This window comes from Salmo trutta, chromosome 35 (genome assembly GCF_901001165.1).
Source record: "Salmo trutta chromosome 35, fSalTru1.1, whole genome shotgun sequence".
NCBI classification, from domain to species: domain Eukaryota; kingdom Metazoa; phylum Chordata; class Actinopteri; order Salmoniformes; family Salmonidae; genus Salmo; species Salmo trutta.
The window spans coordinates 1,362,552-1,382,500 of record NC_042991.1 but is presented as its reverse complement, the minus strand read 5'-3'; the positions used below and the strand labels follow the sequence as shown (position 1 = coordinate 1,382,500).

General features: G+C 44.5%; 2 protein-coding genes across 2 annotated transcripts in view; one reads left to right on the top strand and one right to left on the bottom strand.

The window, feature by feature from the left end:
* The window catches only part of usta (uronyl 2-sulfotransferase a), a 174,244-nt gene extending 163,327 nt beyond the window's left edge, over positions 1–10,917 (top strand). Inside the window, exon 8 of the mRNA XM_029732957.1 lies at positions 9,364–10,917. Coding sequence (XP_029588817.1) covers positions 9,364–9,656 — 293 coding nt within the window. The 3' untranslated portion in view covers positions 9,657–10,917. The remainder of the gene's footprint in view (positions 1–9,363) is intronic.
* A 6,756-nt stretch (positions 10,918–17,673) lies between these two features.
* Positions 17,674–19,949, bottom strand: part of slc22a16 (solute carrier family 22 member 16) — a 61,912-nt gene continuing 59,636 nt past the window's right edge. The window contains exons 6-8 of the mRNA XM_029732956.1: positions 18,871–18,980; positions 18,608–18,707; positions 17,674–18,477 (exon numbers count right to left, since the gene is read on the bottom strand). Coding sequence (XP_029588816.1) covers positions 18,310–18,477; positions 18,608–18,707; positions 18,871–18,980 — 378 coding nt within the window. The 3' untranslated portion in view covers positions 17,674–18,309. The remainder of the gene's footprint in view (positions 18,478–18,607; positions 18,708–18,870; positions 18,981–19,949) is intronic.

The window sequence follows — 19,949 nt, the reverse complement described above, 5'->3', positions numbered from 1 at the left end:
CATCATGTCGACAGGCAGACGTGGGGTTCTCCCAAACATCAACTGGAAAGGGGCGTAGCCCGTGGTTTCATGGACCGTACAGTTGTAGGCAAAGGTCAATGACTTCAGCTTCTGGGGCCACCTGTGCTTCGCTCTTGTAGGTAAAGCCCTGATCATGTTTCCCAGCGTTCTATTGAACCTTTCGACTCCCCCGTTCCCCATTGGATGGTAGGGAGTTGTGTGCGACTTCTGGACTCCTGCAGCACTCAACAACTCAGCAATCAATTTACTTTCAAAGTTGGCCCCTTGGTCAGAGTGGATACGACGAGGAAAACCATACACACAGAAGATGTTGTTCCATAGCTGAAGGGCCACTGCTTTAGCTGATTGGTTCGGATACAAGGATGCATGGGCCATCTTAGTAAAATGGTCAGTGACGACCAGGACATCCAAGGACTTGTTGTTGGAGTCTTCAGCAGACCAGAAGTCCACGCACACCAACTCGAGGGGCTCAGTCGTGATGATGCTCTCCAGTGGAGCTCTGGCCTCTGGCTCGGGGGCCTTACTGAACACACACCTCTTGCAGGTCTTGACATACTCTCTGACATCCGACTCCAGACCATGCCAGAAGAACCTCTGTCTCGTCAAGTACAACGTCCGCTGTTGCCCCTGATGACCGGCTTCATCATGGACACCCTTCAAAACTGTCGACCTCATTGAGGTGGGTACTACATACTGGTACGTCTTCTTCTTTGACAGCAAACTTTTGGTAACGCGATACAGTACACCCATTTTCAGAGTGAGCTTCTCCCAGGTCTTCAGAATCCGCAGAGCCTCGAGTGGTTCATGGCCACGTTCCCTCCTAGAAGGTCTACGGCCCCTGTCCACGTAGAAGACAACTCTGGCGAGAGCGTCATCCTGGCGCTGCTTTGATATCAGGTCGTCACGGGATAGCACTCTCACATCTGACATCTCAGACGGCACCAGTGACTGAGTGAGCTGAGGCAGTAGCAGCGCACAGTTCTGTAGACCAGCCTCCCCTTGCGACCTCAGGACTGCTGACACCGCTTCCTTTGACAGAGAACCAGGAGAAGGATAGGAGGAGGTTTGGCAGTCCATGACAATTTCACAGGCATCTGCCTCAATTGACGGTGAGCAGCTTTCGAGGTCGAATGGGTGGGTCGACCAGCGGAGCACATCTTGCACCTTCTCAGCACGTACTCCCGCAGCTTCTTCCAGCAAGGCCTTGTATGGAACCCTTGTGATGCGGTGGAGAGCACTCGGCTGCACAAATGGCTGTCTACTGAGTGCATCAGCAATGACATTTTTGGGACCGGGAATGTACTTGATGTCAAACTCGAATGGAGCAAGTTTAGCAACCCATCTCTGTTCACAGGCGTCCAATTTGGGCTTGGACAGGATGTACGTTAATGGGTTGTTGTCTGTCCATACAGTAAAAGGCTTGCCCCTTAGCCAATGACTAAATTTCTCACAGACAGCCCACCGTAAAGCAAAAAACTCTAACCTATGGGCAGGATACTTTGACTGTGCATAAGTAAGTGATTTGCTAGCGAATGCTACCGGTCTGGCTGCAGACCCATCCTCTGGCACCTGGGAAAGGACAGCACCTAATCCATTACTAGATGCGTCTACAGACAGCAAGAAAGGTCTACTAAAATCAGGGTGGGCTAGCATGACCTGATCGAGGAGAGCTTGTTTCAACTGACTAAAGGCCTGTTTGCACTCACCAGTCCAGTCTGCTGCTGTGAGTTTCCTATGTATTGCTCTTTTCCTCTTGCCTTTCCCGTGGCGTGGTGCCTTCGTCCCCGTTGTCAGCCCATGCAGCGGCTTAGCGATGGTGGAGCACCCCTCAATGAACTGCTGGTAATAGACTATCATTCCGAGAAAGGACCGAATCTTCCCCTGGGAAGGCACGTCCGTGTTATCCTCCATGAGATCCTTCTCTGTCATCCCTGTAATAGCCGTCACTTTTTCTGGGTCTGTGGCCACACCTCCTTCACTGATGACATGCCCCAAGAACCGCACTGACCTCTTCATGAAATGGCATTTCTTTGGAGACAATTTCAGATTATGGGCTTTGAGACGCTCAAAAACTGACTCCAAGCGTTGCAATCCAAGTTCTTCAGTCGGGGCAAAAACCAGCACATCGTCCAGGTAGCATAGGAGGCTAGAAAAATTTTGATCCCCAAAAATGCTCAACATCATCCTCATGAATGTAGCTGGGCTGTTGCATAGTCCTTGTGGAAGACGGTTATATTCATATAACCCAAAAGGAGAAGTGAAGGCTGTAAACTTCTTGTCGTCTTCATGCACCTCCACATTGTAGTAGCCGGAGGTCAAATCCATTGTAGAGAAGAAAGCATTGCCACCCAGGGCCGCCAGAGCATCAGCTTGGTGAGGTAGAGGGTGGGCATCCTTTACGGTGCGAGCATTGAGCCATCGGAAGTCTGTACACAGTCTCAGATCACCAGACTTCTTCCAGACCAGGACGAGTGGGGAGGCATACTCACTGCTGGATTTCCTGATTATCTCTCGCTCTTCCATCTCATCCAAGGCCTGCCTGAGCTTGTCATAATGGTTAGGGGAGACCCTACGGTAAGGTAGCCTAAAAGGCTTAGTGTCACTGAGTCTGATGCGATGGACATATCCCGTAGCCTTCCTGCAATCTAGTTTGTGCCGGGAGAAGATAGACTCGTAGCGGGCTATAAGCTGAACTAGCCTGGCCTTACACTGTTGCGACAACTGAGTGGACTCAATGTCAATGTCACCTAACCCTAACTCGTGCAACACCTCACTTGTCACTCTGTGCGGGTTGACGGTACTGTCAACGGTCAAGCTATCTCCACTACCATTGTCAAAGTCTGGATTGTCATCCATTTTGTGTACCTGCTGCACCGGGGGGACCGGTTTGACAGTGGGCCCATCCATATAGTCAGTGTCAAAGTCCTCTAATGCCATGCAAGGAAAAACATCCGCTATCTTGGCATTCCGTCTCACCGTTACTGGCTTTGGTGAGGGGTTGATAACTTTGACAGGGACCCAGCCATCGCTCCACAATGTCGCTACTGTTCTCCCCACTAGAATGTTTTTTGGCCTTGAGCGTGCCCTCGTAGGCTCAATAACGACAGCACTGCCTGCGGATACATTTTGAGGCGTACACAGCCGGCCCCAGACTAAATGTTCCTGCATAGGCTCCAATGTGACCGCCCGCTTCAGCCTTACTGTGCCCACTCTTTCTGGCACTTCAGTCCCTTTCCATCTCTCTACATTAGCCAGCAGACGGAACAGTTTGTCATCTCCATTGTGTTCAGATGATGACATCTTCTCCCAGAAGTCACCAGTCGTCTTCAGCTCCCTGATGAGGTGTTTAATCACGTTGCTGCCTAGGATAAGCTCATCACGTTGGCCATCCACTACTAGAACAGGGACAGAGACACTGCTGCCATACACAGACAGATTCAATTCACACACACCTACAGGCTTGGTCTTCAACCCCCCGCAGCCAACCAACACCACTTCAGTTGGACTGAGGGAGCCACTCTTGAGCACACCTGCTTTCTCAAGGCGTGGCACCACTGTTGAGCTCAATGTGCATGCCATAGAACCGCTGTCAATCATAGCGCTCACCTCTATAACATCCCCCAGTAACACACTAGTATAGAAGAGTTCATCGTTGTGGAGCACTCTCTGTGTATTTTGCATAACGACTTTTTCGTTCGACTTGACTTCATCACAAACATTTGAATATACTGACTCTAGATCTACAACACTAACTGATTGGGGCACCTCACAAGGCCCAGCACTTCCCCCCATCCCGTGCGGGCAAGCTAGTTTTCCTGCCACTGTGTCGTTGTTTGATGGAGCGACGGGAGTTACCGATGAAGTGCGAGGGCATTCTTGACGTCTGTGCCCAGCTGCATAACAGAGGAAGCATAGGTGGTTAGAATAACAATGATCCATTGTGCTGTGATTCGCATCACCACACAATTTGCATCGCAAAGACGGGTTCTCCCTTCTCCTGGGCCTCCCCTGGAAACGGTTATCATAGCCGCCTACAGGTTGCTGTGGCCTCTGCTCCAAGACCCGTTCAAGCATGCCAATCATCCGATCCAATGCCTCGGATGAGCCAGTTGTGGGCTGCTGCAAGGGGTCCGGACAGTTTGCAACAGCTGACACTGGCCTACTTACTTCCTGCATCAGTGTGGTGACCAGTGGGGCCAGCCGCAAGGGACGTGGAGCCTTGCACTTCCACTGGTACTCCTCCAGCCTGCCATGGACCTCCGCAACCGTCCACTCATGCAATGGTTTGCACATGAATATCAATGACAGCTCTGGGTTCGGACAGTGCTTGATGAACATGACAGTCAGAACACGTGATGGATTGTCTAGCTCCTTGTTCTGCCTCTTCAAACAGTCCTCTGCCACCTCTATGGCCCTGTTCAGTCTGATCCAGTAGTCAAATGGAGTCTCCCCTTCCATTGGCAACGTAGAATAAACATCAGCTAGGGGCATGTCGGAGTTGACTGTGTCGCTAAAGTGACGCTTCAGAATGTCAAAAACTGGTCTAGGGCCCTGGCTTAAGTCAACTGTGTTACTGCGCAGGCTTACTCTTACCACGTCACGTGCCCGCCCTGACAGTTTACCCAAAACTTCATCTGACCTCTCCTGCCCATCATAGCCCTTCCTCTGCATGTACGCTAACATGGTCTCCTCCCACTCATGCACTGTGCATTTCTCTGAACCATCCCCCCTGAAACACACTGGTTCCCTGACATCATTTTTCACCACTACATTTAGACTAGAGCTGGCCCCAGCCATGGTACCACCAACATAATCGACCTTCTGTCCTACCCCATCTCCTATAGCCTTTAATTCCAAACAGGAGGCAATATTTTCACCTATGGAGTGACCTATCTGCTTAACAATGTCTGCCAGGAAATCCATAGAGACATCCTCCTTCCTAGGACTAGGTGAAACTGGCTCGAATGCACTGAGTTGAGGTAGCTCTAAATCATGTGGAAAGCGCACACTTGCCTGTGCAGTTGGCCTGGCCAGAGGTGTGGAAGCAACTGGAGAAATAGCTGCCCCCCTACCCACTGGCGGTGAAGGGTTAAACATGAAAACTCCCCTACCTCTCCCAAAACCTTCCATTTTTTTTAAATAAAATTAAAATATATATATATATATATATTTTTTTAATGTAAATATTTAGACAAAAAAAATAAAAAATCACAATCAATATGAACAATTCTATCAAGTCGAAATGAACATAATCCACCCAAAACAAACGTTCAGTAGTAGATGTCTAACAAGACCAAGAATCAACACAGAAAAGTAACAAGAAACGCCATCATAAATAGTTGTCGCCACCGTGTGGTAGAAAATGGCGTTGCCCTCACGTTAATTGGCTTCGGAAGATTACTAGCATAACAGCACAATTACATCACTAAATAATCATAGCATCACCACATACAAGTAATAACCAGTACATTATATTTCCCCCACTCACTCATGCTACCAGGAGCTCCCTGAGAATTCCACTTGTGCAGAAAGCGAAACCTAGCCATCTGGCGTGCATCAGCAACCACAGTACTTCTTGAAGCCGGGTCTCGGATCCCTCCACGTGACGTCCGGCGAAGACAAGAAGACGAGTCACGGCACCACTGTAACAGATGTATATCGTACTCTCCTTGCGTTGTGTTTTCTCCTAATAAATCACATCAGCCAGTGGTCCCAGTTGAGCATCATTTATTCCTGTTGTTAAATGAGAAACAGCACGGTAGTTGTGCAGGGCTTAATGATACTGATGGCTGTCGATGGCAAAAGCCCTTGCATCACATTTTCATACTGGGCCACAAAATACAAAAATACAATACAAAATATAACATGTGTAAATACCTGTTGTTAAATGAGAAACAGCACGGTAGTTGTGCAGGGCTTAATGATACTGATGGCTGTCGATGGCAAAAGCTGTAGCATGAAGACAACTGTGTTAGCAGTGGGCTTATGTGACCATTACAACGGTGTATGCTAGCTAACACTTATCTACAGCAATCATATGCCAAAGCACATTCCATAAAGCCCCTCAATCCCTAACAGGTACCATATACCCACACATGTATAAATCAGTAACGTACAGCAAACTTGTACACATTGTAAAATATAAAATATAAAACAGTATTCAGAACGTGACCTACCCCTTGCATCACATTTTCATACTGGGAAGACCTGACGTTCACGATCTCCCCCTATCTGCAAGCGGGGCCAATCACAACACACCTTATTGTCTTCAGTTGAACCAACCAATACGAATGCTTGAACATTAAGTACACATTGCTTTAGAGGCAAGTGGAAACATAACCAACCCTGTTACATGTGTATGTATATATATATATATATTTATATATATATATATATATATATACATATATGTGTGTATATATATGTATATACTTGTATATATATATATATATACATATATGTGTGTGTATATATATATATGTATATACTTGTATATATATATATACATATATGTGTGTATGTATATATGTATATATATGCATATATGTGTGTATGTATATATGTATATACATATATGTGTGTATATATGTATATACTTGTATATATATATATACATATATGTGTGTGTATATATATGTATATACTTGTATATATATATATATACATATATGTGTGTATGTATATATGTATATACATATATATATATATATACATATATGTGTGTATGTATATATGTATATACATATATGTGTGTATGTATATATGTATATACGTGTATGTGTGTATGTATGTATGTATGTATGTATGTATGTATGTATGTATGTATGTATGTATGTATATATGTATGTGTATATGTATATGTATATATATATACTGCTCAAAAAAATAAAGGGAACACTAAAATAACACATCCTAGATCTGAATGAATGAAATAATCTTATTAAATACTTTTTTCTTTACATAGTTGAATGTGCTGACAACAAAATCACACAAAAATAATCAATGGAAATCCAATTTCTCAACCCATGGAGGTCTGGATTTGGAGTCACACTCAAAATTAAAGTGGAAAACCAGACTACAGGCTGATCCAACTTTGATGTAATGTCCTTAAAAGTCAAAATGAGGCTCAGTAGTGTGTGTGGCCTCCACGTGCCTGTATGACCTCCCTACAACGCCTGGGCATGCTCCTGATGAGGTGGCGGATGGTCTCCTGAGGGATCTCCTCCCAGACCTGGACTAAAGCATCCGCCAACTCCTGGACAGTCTGTGGTGCAACGTGGCGTTGGTGGATGGAGCGAGACATGATGTCCCAGATGTGTTAAATTGGATTCAGGTCTGGGGAACGGGCGGGCCAGTCCATAGCATCAATGCCTTCCTCTTGCAGGAACTGCTGACACACTCCAGCCACATGAGGTCTAGCATTGTCTTGCATTAGGAGGAACCCAGGGCCAACCGCACCAGCATATGGTCTCACAAGGGGTCTGAGGATCTCATCTCGGTACCTAATGGCAGTCAGGCTACCTCTGGCGAGCACATGGAGGGCTGTGCGGCTCCCCAAAGAAATGCCACCCCACACCATGACTGACCCACCGCCAAACCGGTCATGCTGGAGGATGTTGCAGGCAGCAGAACGTTCTCCACGGCGTCTCCAGACTCTGTCACGTCTGTCACATGTGCTCAGTGTGAACCTGCTTTCATCTGTGAAGAGCATAGGGCGCCAGTGGCGAATTTGCCAATCTTGGTGTTCTCTTGCAAATGCCAAACGTCCTGCACGGTGTTGGGCTCTAAGCACAACCCCCACCTGTGGACGTCGGGCCCTCATACCACCCTCATGGAGTCTGTTTCTAACCGTTTGAGCAGACACATGCACATTTGTGGCCTGCTGGAGGTCATTTTGCAGGGCTCTGGCAGTGCTCCTCCTGCTCCTCCTTGCACAAAGGCGGAGGTAGCGGTCCTGCTGCTGGGTTGTTGCCCTCCTACGGCCTCCTCCACGTCTCCTGGTAGCGCCTCCATGCTCTCGACACTACGCTGACAGACACAGCAAACCTTCTTGCCACAGCTCGCATTGATGTGCCATCCTGGATGAGCCGCACTACCTGAGCCACTTGTGTGGGTTGTAGACTCCGTCTCATGCTACCACTAGAGTGAAAGCACCGCCAGCATTCAAAAGTGACCAAAACATCAGCCAGGAAGCATAGGAACTGAGAAGTGGTCTGTGGTCACCACCTGCAGAACCACTCCTTTATTGGGGGTGTCTTGCTAATTGCCTATAATTTCCACCTGTTGTCTATTCCATTTGCACAACAGCATGTGAAATGTATTGTCAATCAGTGTTGCTTCCTAAGTGGACAGTTTGATTTCACAGAAGTGTGATTGACTTGGAGTTACATTGTGTTGTTTAAGTGTTCCCTTTATTTTTTTGAGCAGCATATATATAGATATATATAGATATAGATATAGATATAGATATTATAGATATTATATATATAGATATTATATATATATATATAGATATTATATATATATAGATATAGATATTATATATATATATATAGATATTATATATATATATATATATATATATATATATATATGCGGGTATGTATATTTAAGCAATAAGGCCCAAGGAGGTGTGGTATATGGCCAATGTACCACAGCTAAGGGCTGTTCTTATGCGTGACACAGCCCTTAGACGTGGTATAATGGCCATATAACACAAACCCCCCAAAGTGCCTTATTGCTATTATAAACGGGTTACCAACATAATTATAGCAGGAAAAATAAATACAAATAAATTTGTCATACCAATGGTATATAGTCTGATATTTATTTTATTTTGTATTGAACCTGTATTTAACAAGGCAAGTCAGTTAAGACCAAATTCTTATTTACAATGACGGCCTCCACCGGCCAAACCCGGACGGCGCTGGGCCAATTGTATGCCGCCCTATGGGACTCCCAATCACGACTGGATGTGATACAGCCTGGATTTGAACCAGGGACTGTAGTGACAACTCTTGCACTGAGATGCAGTGCCTTAGACTGCTGCACCACTCGGGATATAACACAGCTGTCAGCCAATCAGCATTCTGGGCTCGAACCGCCCAGTTTATAAATGTAAATATATTTTTACCCAACAAAATATATGTGGGATTGGAAGTGATGCAGACAATTACATTGATAGAAGCTACAATCTATCCACAATATTAAAGCTGATCTAGCCACAATTTTTTTTTAAATATAATCTTCACTTTTAAGTCTGACAATATGTCTCCTCTTCACATTTTAACCACACATCAGTAACTTCCTGGTCTATTTCTTTGTCTCCTCCCCTTCCTGCAGACTACATGAAGATGGGGAACATGACTGGCACGGTGCGTAAACACACACCCACTCTGGAAGCTCTTCAGGTGCTATACCACCGCATGCGCTACGAGTACGACTTCTACAACTTCATCCGAAAGCAGTTTCACCTGATGAAGAAGAAGATTGGCCTCAAGTCGGTCTCCCGACCCACTGCCCACCAGGCCTCCTTCCTAAGAGAGCTGGCCGTCCGAACCACAGAGCCCCTTGACGAAGATGAGGAGCTGGAGACCGACCTTGAGGACGCCAACATCTGGTTCGTCCAGCCCTGACAGTTCCCGTGGCGACTGAAGACTTCACCAGCGGCTGGTTGGCATGAGAAGGGGGCGGGGAATACGCCCTGTCTGTCAGCATTCCCAGGAAGACGATTGGTTGGGGGTGTGTGGATCCTGATGCCCGTGTTTTTACGGGCTCCATTTTCCGTTTGGCTCGGACTCTCACGGCTGAGGACCTTGGGAGTGGGCGGATGGATGGATGGATGGACTAACTGCCATATTTAAAGATTGACTAGAATAATGGAATCTTTAAAAAGTTAACTTTGGTTGTTTTAAGGTTTGATTTGACTTGGTTTAGCTCAAATGTGACAGTGTCTATGCATAACAGAATCAGTTTACTTTGCTTAACAGACATGGAAATGATATAAGACGGTCAAATGGCAAGAAGAGCACCCAACTATGAATTCAGAGAATTCCAAATGTGCGTCTATGATTGGATTTGACATTTGTCAAACTGACAATGTATGAAGATGGGTTGAATATTTTGGGACATAACTAGGGAAATATTGAGGAAATATTATGTTGATTGGTGAAAATGTATGTTTGTCCTCAATTGTCGATGTTTCCATAAGACAGAGCATTAATGTTTGACATCCTACAACAACAAAAAACACTAAAATAAAAATATTTTTAAAAAGATAGAGCTGAAGGATGAAACATTTTAATCCAAAGCTTTACCTGAACTCACCAAATTAAATGACCATTTGTTAAGTCTTAACACACTGCACTTAATCTATTTGATGTTGTTCAACTTCAGATGTCTACTTTGTTTTCTCTGTTTCCAAACTCTCCTGACTCTCAGTTCTACAGTATTTCATAGTGCAGCCATGGTGTTACACTTTGGACATTTTAGATAACTCAACATCCAGATAATAAATAGCCACAACAACAAGCTATTACCTAGCATTAGTACCTACAGTATGCCATACAACATGCCGATCTAATATACAGATTGTGTAAAGGCCTATGTAGTCATTGTCATTCCGTGTGGATTTTCTTTTTGACAGTTTAATTTATTATTATTATTATGTATTCATTTGCATTCCAGATAAGATTCTCAGGAAAAAAAAGGTTTCTTACAAAGTTGAAATAATTTGTACTTTTAGGATTCTTACAACTATCTAGTTATTCATACTATCAAAGTTCCAAAATAAAATATGAACAACTTAAGGAAATGGCGGAACTGTTTTACGATGAATGGAATCCATGAATTTCAGTATCCTCAGATAGTTTTCAAAATAAAAACCTAACAATTGCAGTTGCTGTCTGTGCTTTCCCCCTCGTTCTTAATTATACAATAAAGGAGTGCTAGCCTATTGTTTTCCAATTCCAGAGTATACATTTAATGTACATTTACCCACCTATCTCTGGATCCATGAAAGAAATGCAGCCTCTGTTATGTGCTAACAACATGATGAACCAGAAGTACTAGGTTATTCCGGTGTAAGTGCTGTTCCAGTTCCACCTGATTAAGAAGAAAATTGGCCTCAAGTCGGTCTCCCGACCCCCTGCCCACCAGCCCTCCTTCCTGAGAGTAAAGGCCCAGTCTTCAACACCCCAGAGACCCTGAAGAAGGGTGACCAAGACCCCAACAGCTGGTTGGTTACCACAGAAAAAGATGACTCAACCATTGAGCAATGATCAAATCCGGAAAGAAAAGTTTACGTCAGTGTCAATGGAAACTGACAGTGTTCTAACTGATAACCGCCATTGTTGCTATTTTGGAGTCGGAAGCTTACTCCTCCATCAGATGTCACGTTGAATCTCTTGGGTGCCCTGAGAACTGCTGATATGGACAGTGGATGAGATTGGCTGGACGTGGTGTGATGAGGGGGCGTTTGCATTACAATCACAGAAGTAAGATTAGCCAATGCTGATCCCAACTTCAGTTTAAAATTAGAGACATGGATAGAGGGTTTGTGGGGGGTTGAAGGGATGAAGGAATTGGTGTGTTGAGAAGAAGACCAGGAGATGGGAGGGAATGTGGAGGGGTTGTTGGGGTCTACAGACTGTCTACAGCTATTGAGTCATTTGGGGAGTTGGCCCATAGAGAAATCAGCTCGCTTCCATGTGTTTGATGTAGCTCCCACATTGACCAGCAGATGGCGGCATCTCCGGTTCAGCTTGACTGACAGGTCACCCAAGACTTCAACTCTCCAGGTCACCTCTTGTGAACTCTGAAGACATTGTCCATATGGAAAATTAACATGAAGTAAATAGTCCACTATATCAAAACTCCACAAACAATGTCCATATGAAAAATATAGTGAATATGGGATTTAATGTGTGTCGCATACAACAGCCTTCTTGTTTATGGGCCATTTATTTCCACAGAACAGTGGTCACATTTGGCGGGAATATGGAGGTCAAGGACATAAGATTGTTTTGGGATCAGTGCCAGTGCCACTACCTAAAATACCAATGTAAGTGACAGGTAACCGAGTTTGTTCTAGTTTTCTTGGAGTAATGACGTAATGAGGCTCTCTGCACATCCACACTGCCTGTCAGACACTGCATAATGGAACCAAACTATTCCTGTTACTGGGTTATGTGTACATGTCACCATGGGTTTGTGCGTGCCTGCGTTTGTTCATGGGTGTGTGTGGGTGCGTGTGTGCATGCTTGTGTCAGTATGCTAGTCTAAGAGGGGTATCCTACGAAGCGAGCTAGATCTACTCAGGGTTTTCTAAAGCTAGTCAGCTTCAGTTAGTTTCACATTCCAGCTCCGGCTTCATCTGTACTATGATGGTGGATATTGCTCGTCCACCTGCCGCTAACTCTAGCAGGCTTATAACTGCGCGTGCATGTCACACATGGCTAGTCGAACGAATAACTCTTCATTGAGACAATCCTGAAACATCAATCTATGGGCGAGTCAGCGCCACATTTTCATTTGTGCCAAAATCAAAATGAAATAATAGTTATCTTGCATATTCAGCAGGCTATGTTGTGAAATAGGATTCTAGAAGTGCTGTCTTTACACGTTAATGCCGCTTTGGTGTGCTTATCAATGCGCAAATACCTGTTTTCCCATTCCTATTGATCATAGAAAAGTTTTACATTGCTTGAAGTTTAAAATGCATTCTGTATGTGTAATGTGATATATTTCAACATTACTGTTTTTTAACAACAACAAAAAAAGTATTTGATTAACCAAATATTTAATCAGTCATCTTCCTCAAATTAGGGGGATGATGATGCAATCTTTGCAAGAGGGAGGGAATCTGATTTCATTGGTCCTCAACTCGTTGCTCAGTCATTTCATTCAGGGTAAGTGGAGTTAGCCGTGAGTTAGCTTGCCTCTGAGCAGGTTTGTTCTGAAGGAATCGTTGCCATAGAAATTTACCTGGCTAAAAGGTGAGCCACTTTCGTATGACCGGTTATCCCGAGTTGACCAAAGTGACTTTGCTAACTCCTCAAACCTGCTTCGTAGGATACCCATAAGGTCAGTATGCCGTAGATCAAATGAGCCTGACTTAGGTATTTATGTTGCTGCTATTTCTGTTACATACTGCTCCTCACACACACACTCCTCTCCCTCTCTCTTTCTTCCCCCGGGGCCCATGCACCAGCTCATCACTCTTTCTCAGAAACCTTGGCCTGCAAGCGCTGGTTTCCTTCTCCTTCTCTCCCACCCTCTTTTCCTTACCCTTCGCTCTGTCACAAGCCTCACTGCATAGGGTCTAATGGTGACCAGGCTGTGTATACCACTACAAAGCCTACCACTGATAGCATAAAATGTGTGCGTACAAGTGAAGTCTGTATCAGTCAGTGTGTCTGGTAGAGACACATACACCACAGATACTCCGGAAGCTAATACTTGAGCAATCCAGATGACTGACTACTGTGTTTGAGGTAGTGTGTTTGTGGCTGTGGTGTAGAAGATGGAGCTGGCAGTGAAGACCCCCTCCTCCCCTCTCCAGCAGCGAATGGAAAGCTGTGTGTGTTGATGGGCTGGTCTTGGGCTCACTCCACACACACAGTAACTCTGTATACACACTCTGTCCTCCACAGACATAATACAAAATTAAAGGCATGAGCTGGCGCACACCAGTGGCAGTCGATGTTGATTTGTTTAATGAGTATGGCCTCATTTCTATTACAGCATATTGGATGACTGTCATTCATATTCCATTCACCCAGCTCAATGTAACATCGATGGGTTTAGACTACTACATGATACTCACATTTTACCTATACCCATCATGAGGTTGCTACAACCTAGCCTATGAATGAAAGTGTATAATGTAGGTGCACAGGTCGAGAGAAATTAGAGTAATCAAGGTGACAGACAGTGACACATTCAACACCACTTGCCTGCATCTAGCTGATATAGGGTGTAATCATTAGTCCAACAGTTGCAAATGTGAGTTTCTACTAGACAAATTCAGGTATGTTTATCTCTGTTTTGTTCTGTTTGAGAAATGTTTTTGTGCTGGGGAAGAGGAGCTTTCTCTTTTGGAGCTGTGAGATTATATAGAATACTGTATAAAGGCTTTATGAACACATTTTATTTAACTAGGCAAGTCAGTTAAGAACAAATTCTTATTTACAATGACAGCCTAGGAACAGTGGGTTAACTGCCTTGTTCAGGGGCAGAATGAGAGATTTTTACCTTGTCAGCTCAGGGATTTGACCCTGCAACCTTTCTGTTACTGGCCCAACGCTCTAACCACTAGGCTACCTGCTACCCAAAGGACATTAAGAAGTCTAGAAACCTAGCTACCTGAATGAACCAGGAGAAAGGCCACAATATTTGTTAGACATCTCCTTTTAATTTCCCTTCAAATGAAAAATGTTTAATAATAACATGAAACCTACAAAAATACACATTAACAATCAATTAAATGATTGTTAGACTGTTAAAACAAACAAAAAACAGATGGCAATTGCATCAGTTGCTTTTTTTGATTAGGATGTTTTATAGATTTCCAATGTCAGGATACCAAATATCAGAGCCGTGTATGTTCGTTTACACAGTATATTGCCTGTTTATGTTTAAGAATGAATTTAAAGCAGATCATAGGGTTCATCGTCACATCTTTGGTCAAAAACATCATGGTTTAAAGAGTAATCAGAACTTTTCAAAACATGAACAAAATCCATTCTGTCATTTGATAAATACAGCAATGTCTTTCTTCCATCTTTTCATCCGGCAACTATGCTCCCAACACAGAGAAAGAAGTCTACTTGATCCTTTTCTGGATGGGAGACTAGAATGTAGCTTACTTCATTTATATTCATGCACACCCACACACACTCACTTCTTTTAAGGTAGTCCATCGCATCCGAACACGCAAAAACAAACACAGGCGCAAGTGCACATGTGCACACGTCGGGACATCGGGCGATGACATGGAAACCATCCACTAGGGGCAACAGTGAACGCTGTTACCTTCAAGCTGGTTTCGGATTTGCTAGGGCGTTGTGGATGGAGATGGTGGCTGGGAGTACGCATCTGCCTCTGGTGCATAAGCATATGCCTCTGGTGCCAAAGGTTGTGTGTTGAACGTAGCAATAGAAAGTAGTTTGTGAGATTTTTGTTTTAAGCCTATCCCAAACCTTTACCCTTACCTTAACCATTAGGAGTTAATACCTAAGCTTAAGATTTCTGAGTGAATGCCTAAACTTAACCCTAACCTTAAAAATGTGGAGTTAATGCCTAAACCTAACCTTTAGCATTTTGAAATGTAACGTTTGGAACAACTTCAAAATTTGACGTTTGAGAAACATGGATGAAAGTCTAATTCTGATGTGAGACTGTGAGAGGTAGTTGGCACACAGAGTAAGTGAAGGGTATTATCAAAGGCATCGTAAATGACATGGATTTGTTTTTAAACATCACAGAGATCTAGAGAGAAAAAACTACAGCTACAGTGCATTTGGAAAGTACTCAGACCCCTTGATTTTTTACACATTTTGTTACATTACAGCCGTATTCTAAAATTGATTTAATTGTTATTTTCCCTAATCTACACAAAAACAGGTTTTTAGAAATGTTTGCAAATGTATTACGAATAAAAACTGCAATTTCACATTTACATGACTATTCAGACCCTCTACTCAGTACTTTGTTGAAGCACTGTTGGCAGCAATTACAATGTCAAGTCTTTTTGGGAATGAAGCTACAAGCTTGGCACACCTGTATTTGGGGAGTTTCTCCCATTCTTCTCTGCAGATACTCTCAAGTTCTGTCAGGTTGGATGGGGAGCGTCAGCTATTTTCAGGTCTCTCCAGAGATGTTCGATCAGGTTGAAGTCCAGGCTCTGGCTAGGCCACTCAAGAGACTTGTCCCGAAGCCACTCCTGCGTTGTCTTGGTTGTGTGCTTAAGGTTGTTGTCCTGTTGGAAGGTGAACTTTCACCCCAGTCTGAGGTAGTGAGCGCTCTGGAGCAGGTTTTCATCAAGGATGTCTCTGTAATTTGCTCTGTTCATCTTTGGCTCAATCCTGACTAGTCTCCCAGTCCCTGCAGCTGAAAACAGCCCCACAGCATGATGCTGCCACCACCATGTTTCACTGTAGGGATGGTGCCAGGTTTCCTCCAGACGTGACAGTTAGCATTCAGGCCAAAGAGTTCAATCTTGGTTTCATCAAACCAAAGAATCTTGTTTCTCATGGTCTGAGAGTCCTTTATGTGTATTTTTGCAAACTCCAAGCAGGCTGTCATGTGCTTTTTACTGAGGAGTGGCTTGCGTCTGGCCACTCTACCATAAAGGCCCGATTGGTGGAGTACTGCAGAGATGGTTGTCCTTCTGGAAGGTTCTCACATCTCCACAGAGGAACTCTGGAGCTCTGTCAGATTGACCATTGGGTTCTTGGTCATCTCCCTCCCTGACCACCTCCCAATTGCTCAGTTTGGCCAGGCGGCCAGCTCTAGGAAGATTCTTCGTGGTTCCAAACTTCTTACGTTTAAGAATGATGGAGGCCACTGTGTTCTTGAGGACCTTCAATGCTGCAGACATTTTTTGGTACCCTTCCCCAGATCTGTGCCTCGACACAATCCTGTCTTGGAGCTCTACGGACAATTCCTTCGACCTCATGGCTTGGTTTTTGCTCTGACATGCACAGCCAACTGTGGGACCATATATATACAGGTGTGTGCCTTTCCAAATCATGTCCAATCAATTGAATTTACCACAGATGGACTCCAATCAAGCTGTAGAAACATCTCAAGGATGATCAATGGAAACAGGATGCACCTGAGCTCAATTTCGAGTCTCATAGCGAAGGGTTTGAATACTTATGTAAATAAGGTTCCTTTTTTTGGGCAATTGTTTTTCTGAAAATCTAGGAAGATTCTTCGTGGTTCCAAACTTCTTACGTTTAAGAATGATGGAGGCCACTGTGTTCTTGAGGACCTTCAATGCTGCAGACATTTTTTGGTACCCTTCCCCAGATCTGTGCCTCGACACAATCCTGTCTTGGAGCTCTACGGACAATTCCTTCGACCTCATGGCTTGGTTTTTGCTCTGACATGCACAGCCAACTGTGGGACCATATATATACAGGTGTGTGCCTTTCCAAATCATGTCCAATCAATTGAATTTACCACAGATGGACTCCAATCAAGCTGTAGAAACATCTCAAGGATGATCAATGGAAACAGGATGCACCTGAGCTCAATTTCGAGTCTCATAGCGAAGGGTTTGAATACTTATGTAAATAAGGTTCCTTTTTTTGGGCAATTGTTTTTCTGAAAACCTGTTTTGCTTTGTCATTATGGGGTATTGTGTGTAGATTGATGAGGATGTTTTGTTATTTAATCCATTTTAGAATAAGGCTGTAACGTCACAAAATGTGGAAAAAGAGAAGGAGTCTGAATACTTTCCAAATACACTGTGTATTATCACAGTGAGATCCTATGGTGGATGCCCTGAGATACACAAACACTATGCACTTTTCTCTCTCTGTGTGTGTGTGTGTGTGTGTGTGTGTGTGTGTGTGTGTGTGTGTGTGTGTGTGTGTGTGTGTGTGTGTGTGTGTGTGTGTGTGTGTGTGTGTGTTTGTGTTTGTGTTTGTGTGTGTGTGTGGACTTCAGATTAACAAAGTACACTTTAAATGACCTAACAATAGCATTGTCTGTAACACAGCCAAAATCAGCTGCAGTAGATGATCATCGAGCTGAATAGAGGTAACTAAATCACAGTCTCAGTCAGTGAAATATCAAATTTCACACGCACACACACATGCATGCACACACACTTCCTACGTAGAACCTGCACACTCTTTCTTTCTCGCTCTCAATCTCTCGCACACGCATTCATTAGTGGCTGTGATTGGAAGGCACACGTGACGTGAATGTCGATCATGAGGCTCAGTTTCATGTGGCTCTCATCAGGAGACTGAGATGTGGTGAATAAAGGGCCTTCACTTCCCTTCCCTCAGCTGCAGCCAAGGAACTCAGAGGTTGGCTGCGTTTGGTTGGCTCATCCAGAGCATACCAGCTCTGAAATTGGCCACTTTGCAGAACAAAATGTAAAAAAACACTTTATTACAAAAAGTCCTACTAAGGTTCCAAATTCGATGTTGTTTGTTTTGTTGGTTTCTTGGCATCGCTTCCAGTAGTATCTATTCCTACCCCCTCTCTATCCGTCTGGTTGGTGGTGAGGTGTATCCCTCAGGGCTTGCCGTCCAACTAGTTGCTCTGGATCTAGTTCATCTCCACCCCCTCCTCAGGGTATTTCGTTCCCTGATCAGGGCTAGTCTTCCTGCCTAGAGCCTCAGCCTCCTCCATGGTGCTGGTCAAGGGCTCACCCAGGGTCTCTGGTAACAACAGGGTCAGAACACCTATTATAAACGCCAGGATCCCCACAATCAGCTATGGGAGAGGAGAGGAAAGCAAAGAGAGGAGAAAAAGAAAGTGTTCATTGAAGAACTAAAATGTGTCATCATAATCACAATACATGCTCTATCTACAGTGTCCGTCCGTCTGTCCGTCTGTCATTTACCTGTGGTAGGTATTGCCAGATGTCAGCTAGGTAGACACAGAAAGGAGCCACGATGCTGCCCACACGACACATCATACTGCCACTGCCCACCGCCAGGGACCTGAGGGGAGAACACCCCCCACCACACACACACACACACACACACGCGCGCGCGCGCACACACACACACACACACACACACACACACACGTTCTATAATTGATCGCATCTGTTAGGATACATGAAGAATGTTGGATACATAAAGCTGACAGTGTGTACCGTACCTGATGATAGTTGGGTAGAGCTCACAGGTGTAGAGGTAGATGAGGCCAAAGGCTATGGCAATGGCAAACTTCCCTGTCATACTGAGGATGATGACTAACACCTCATTGTCCTGCAGCACAGAGGGAGAGGGGTGGGACAGAGTAGATAAATAAATAGGAGAGAGAGAAATACATTGAAGATAAATAAATAGAAGAGAGAGAGAGAGAGAGAGAGAGAGAGCAATCAACAACAGTGCAACTCTAAACACTAATAAACATCTGTTACCTGATTACCCAGGTCCCAGCCAATCACATCACAGCATCAGTCAACAATGAGTTAATCGAGCTGGAACACACCATTTCAACATGAGGAAATAAGCTACAATGTCTGATCTTTAAACTGAGATATATAGTAGTAACTCTGTGATTGAAAAAAGGGTTTGACTTTGAGGTTTGCTTTGCTTTAAGCCCAGTGAAGGAGGGAAGTACAGCACCACCCCTTCCACTCTTTCTCTCTCTCCTTCTCCTCCTCACTTCTCTCTGTCTCTGGTATCCTTCCCTGGCTGAGCTATCTGCTCATGTAATTGGAGCTGTGTGGTATGTGACCTACTCAGCCAAAGCTGCCTCCCACTCCACAGCAAGCACCCAACACATTGCCTCACATCTGAGCAATTCCACTTGTGCATGTGTGTGTGCCTGCATACATTCATCTGTGTGTGTGTGTGTGTGTGTGTGTGTGTGTGTGTGTGTGTGTGTGTGTGTGTGTGTGTGTGTGTGTGTGTGTGTGTGTGTGTGTGTGTGTGTGTGTGTGTGTGTGTGTAAAAGAGGCTGGGGTTGCAGTAGTACTCCACTCCAGCTCAACCATATCAGACCCAGTGCACCTGCAGGACTATAACTCAGGCTGTTGCCATGCTGCAACAGATCCACAGTAAACTATACTGTAACAGGCCTCTCTCTCTGTTGGCCAGGAGCTCTGGCCTGCAGCTGCTATGGACCATTACTAACATATATGGAGATCCCTCCCTGCTGATGATGGAAAACAAGTGGCTACTGCTAGAGCGAACCTGTTAAAGCAGAATCCCACCACTTAAACATGAGTG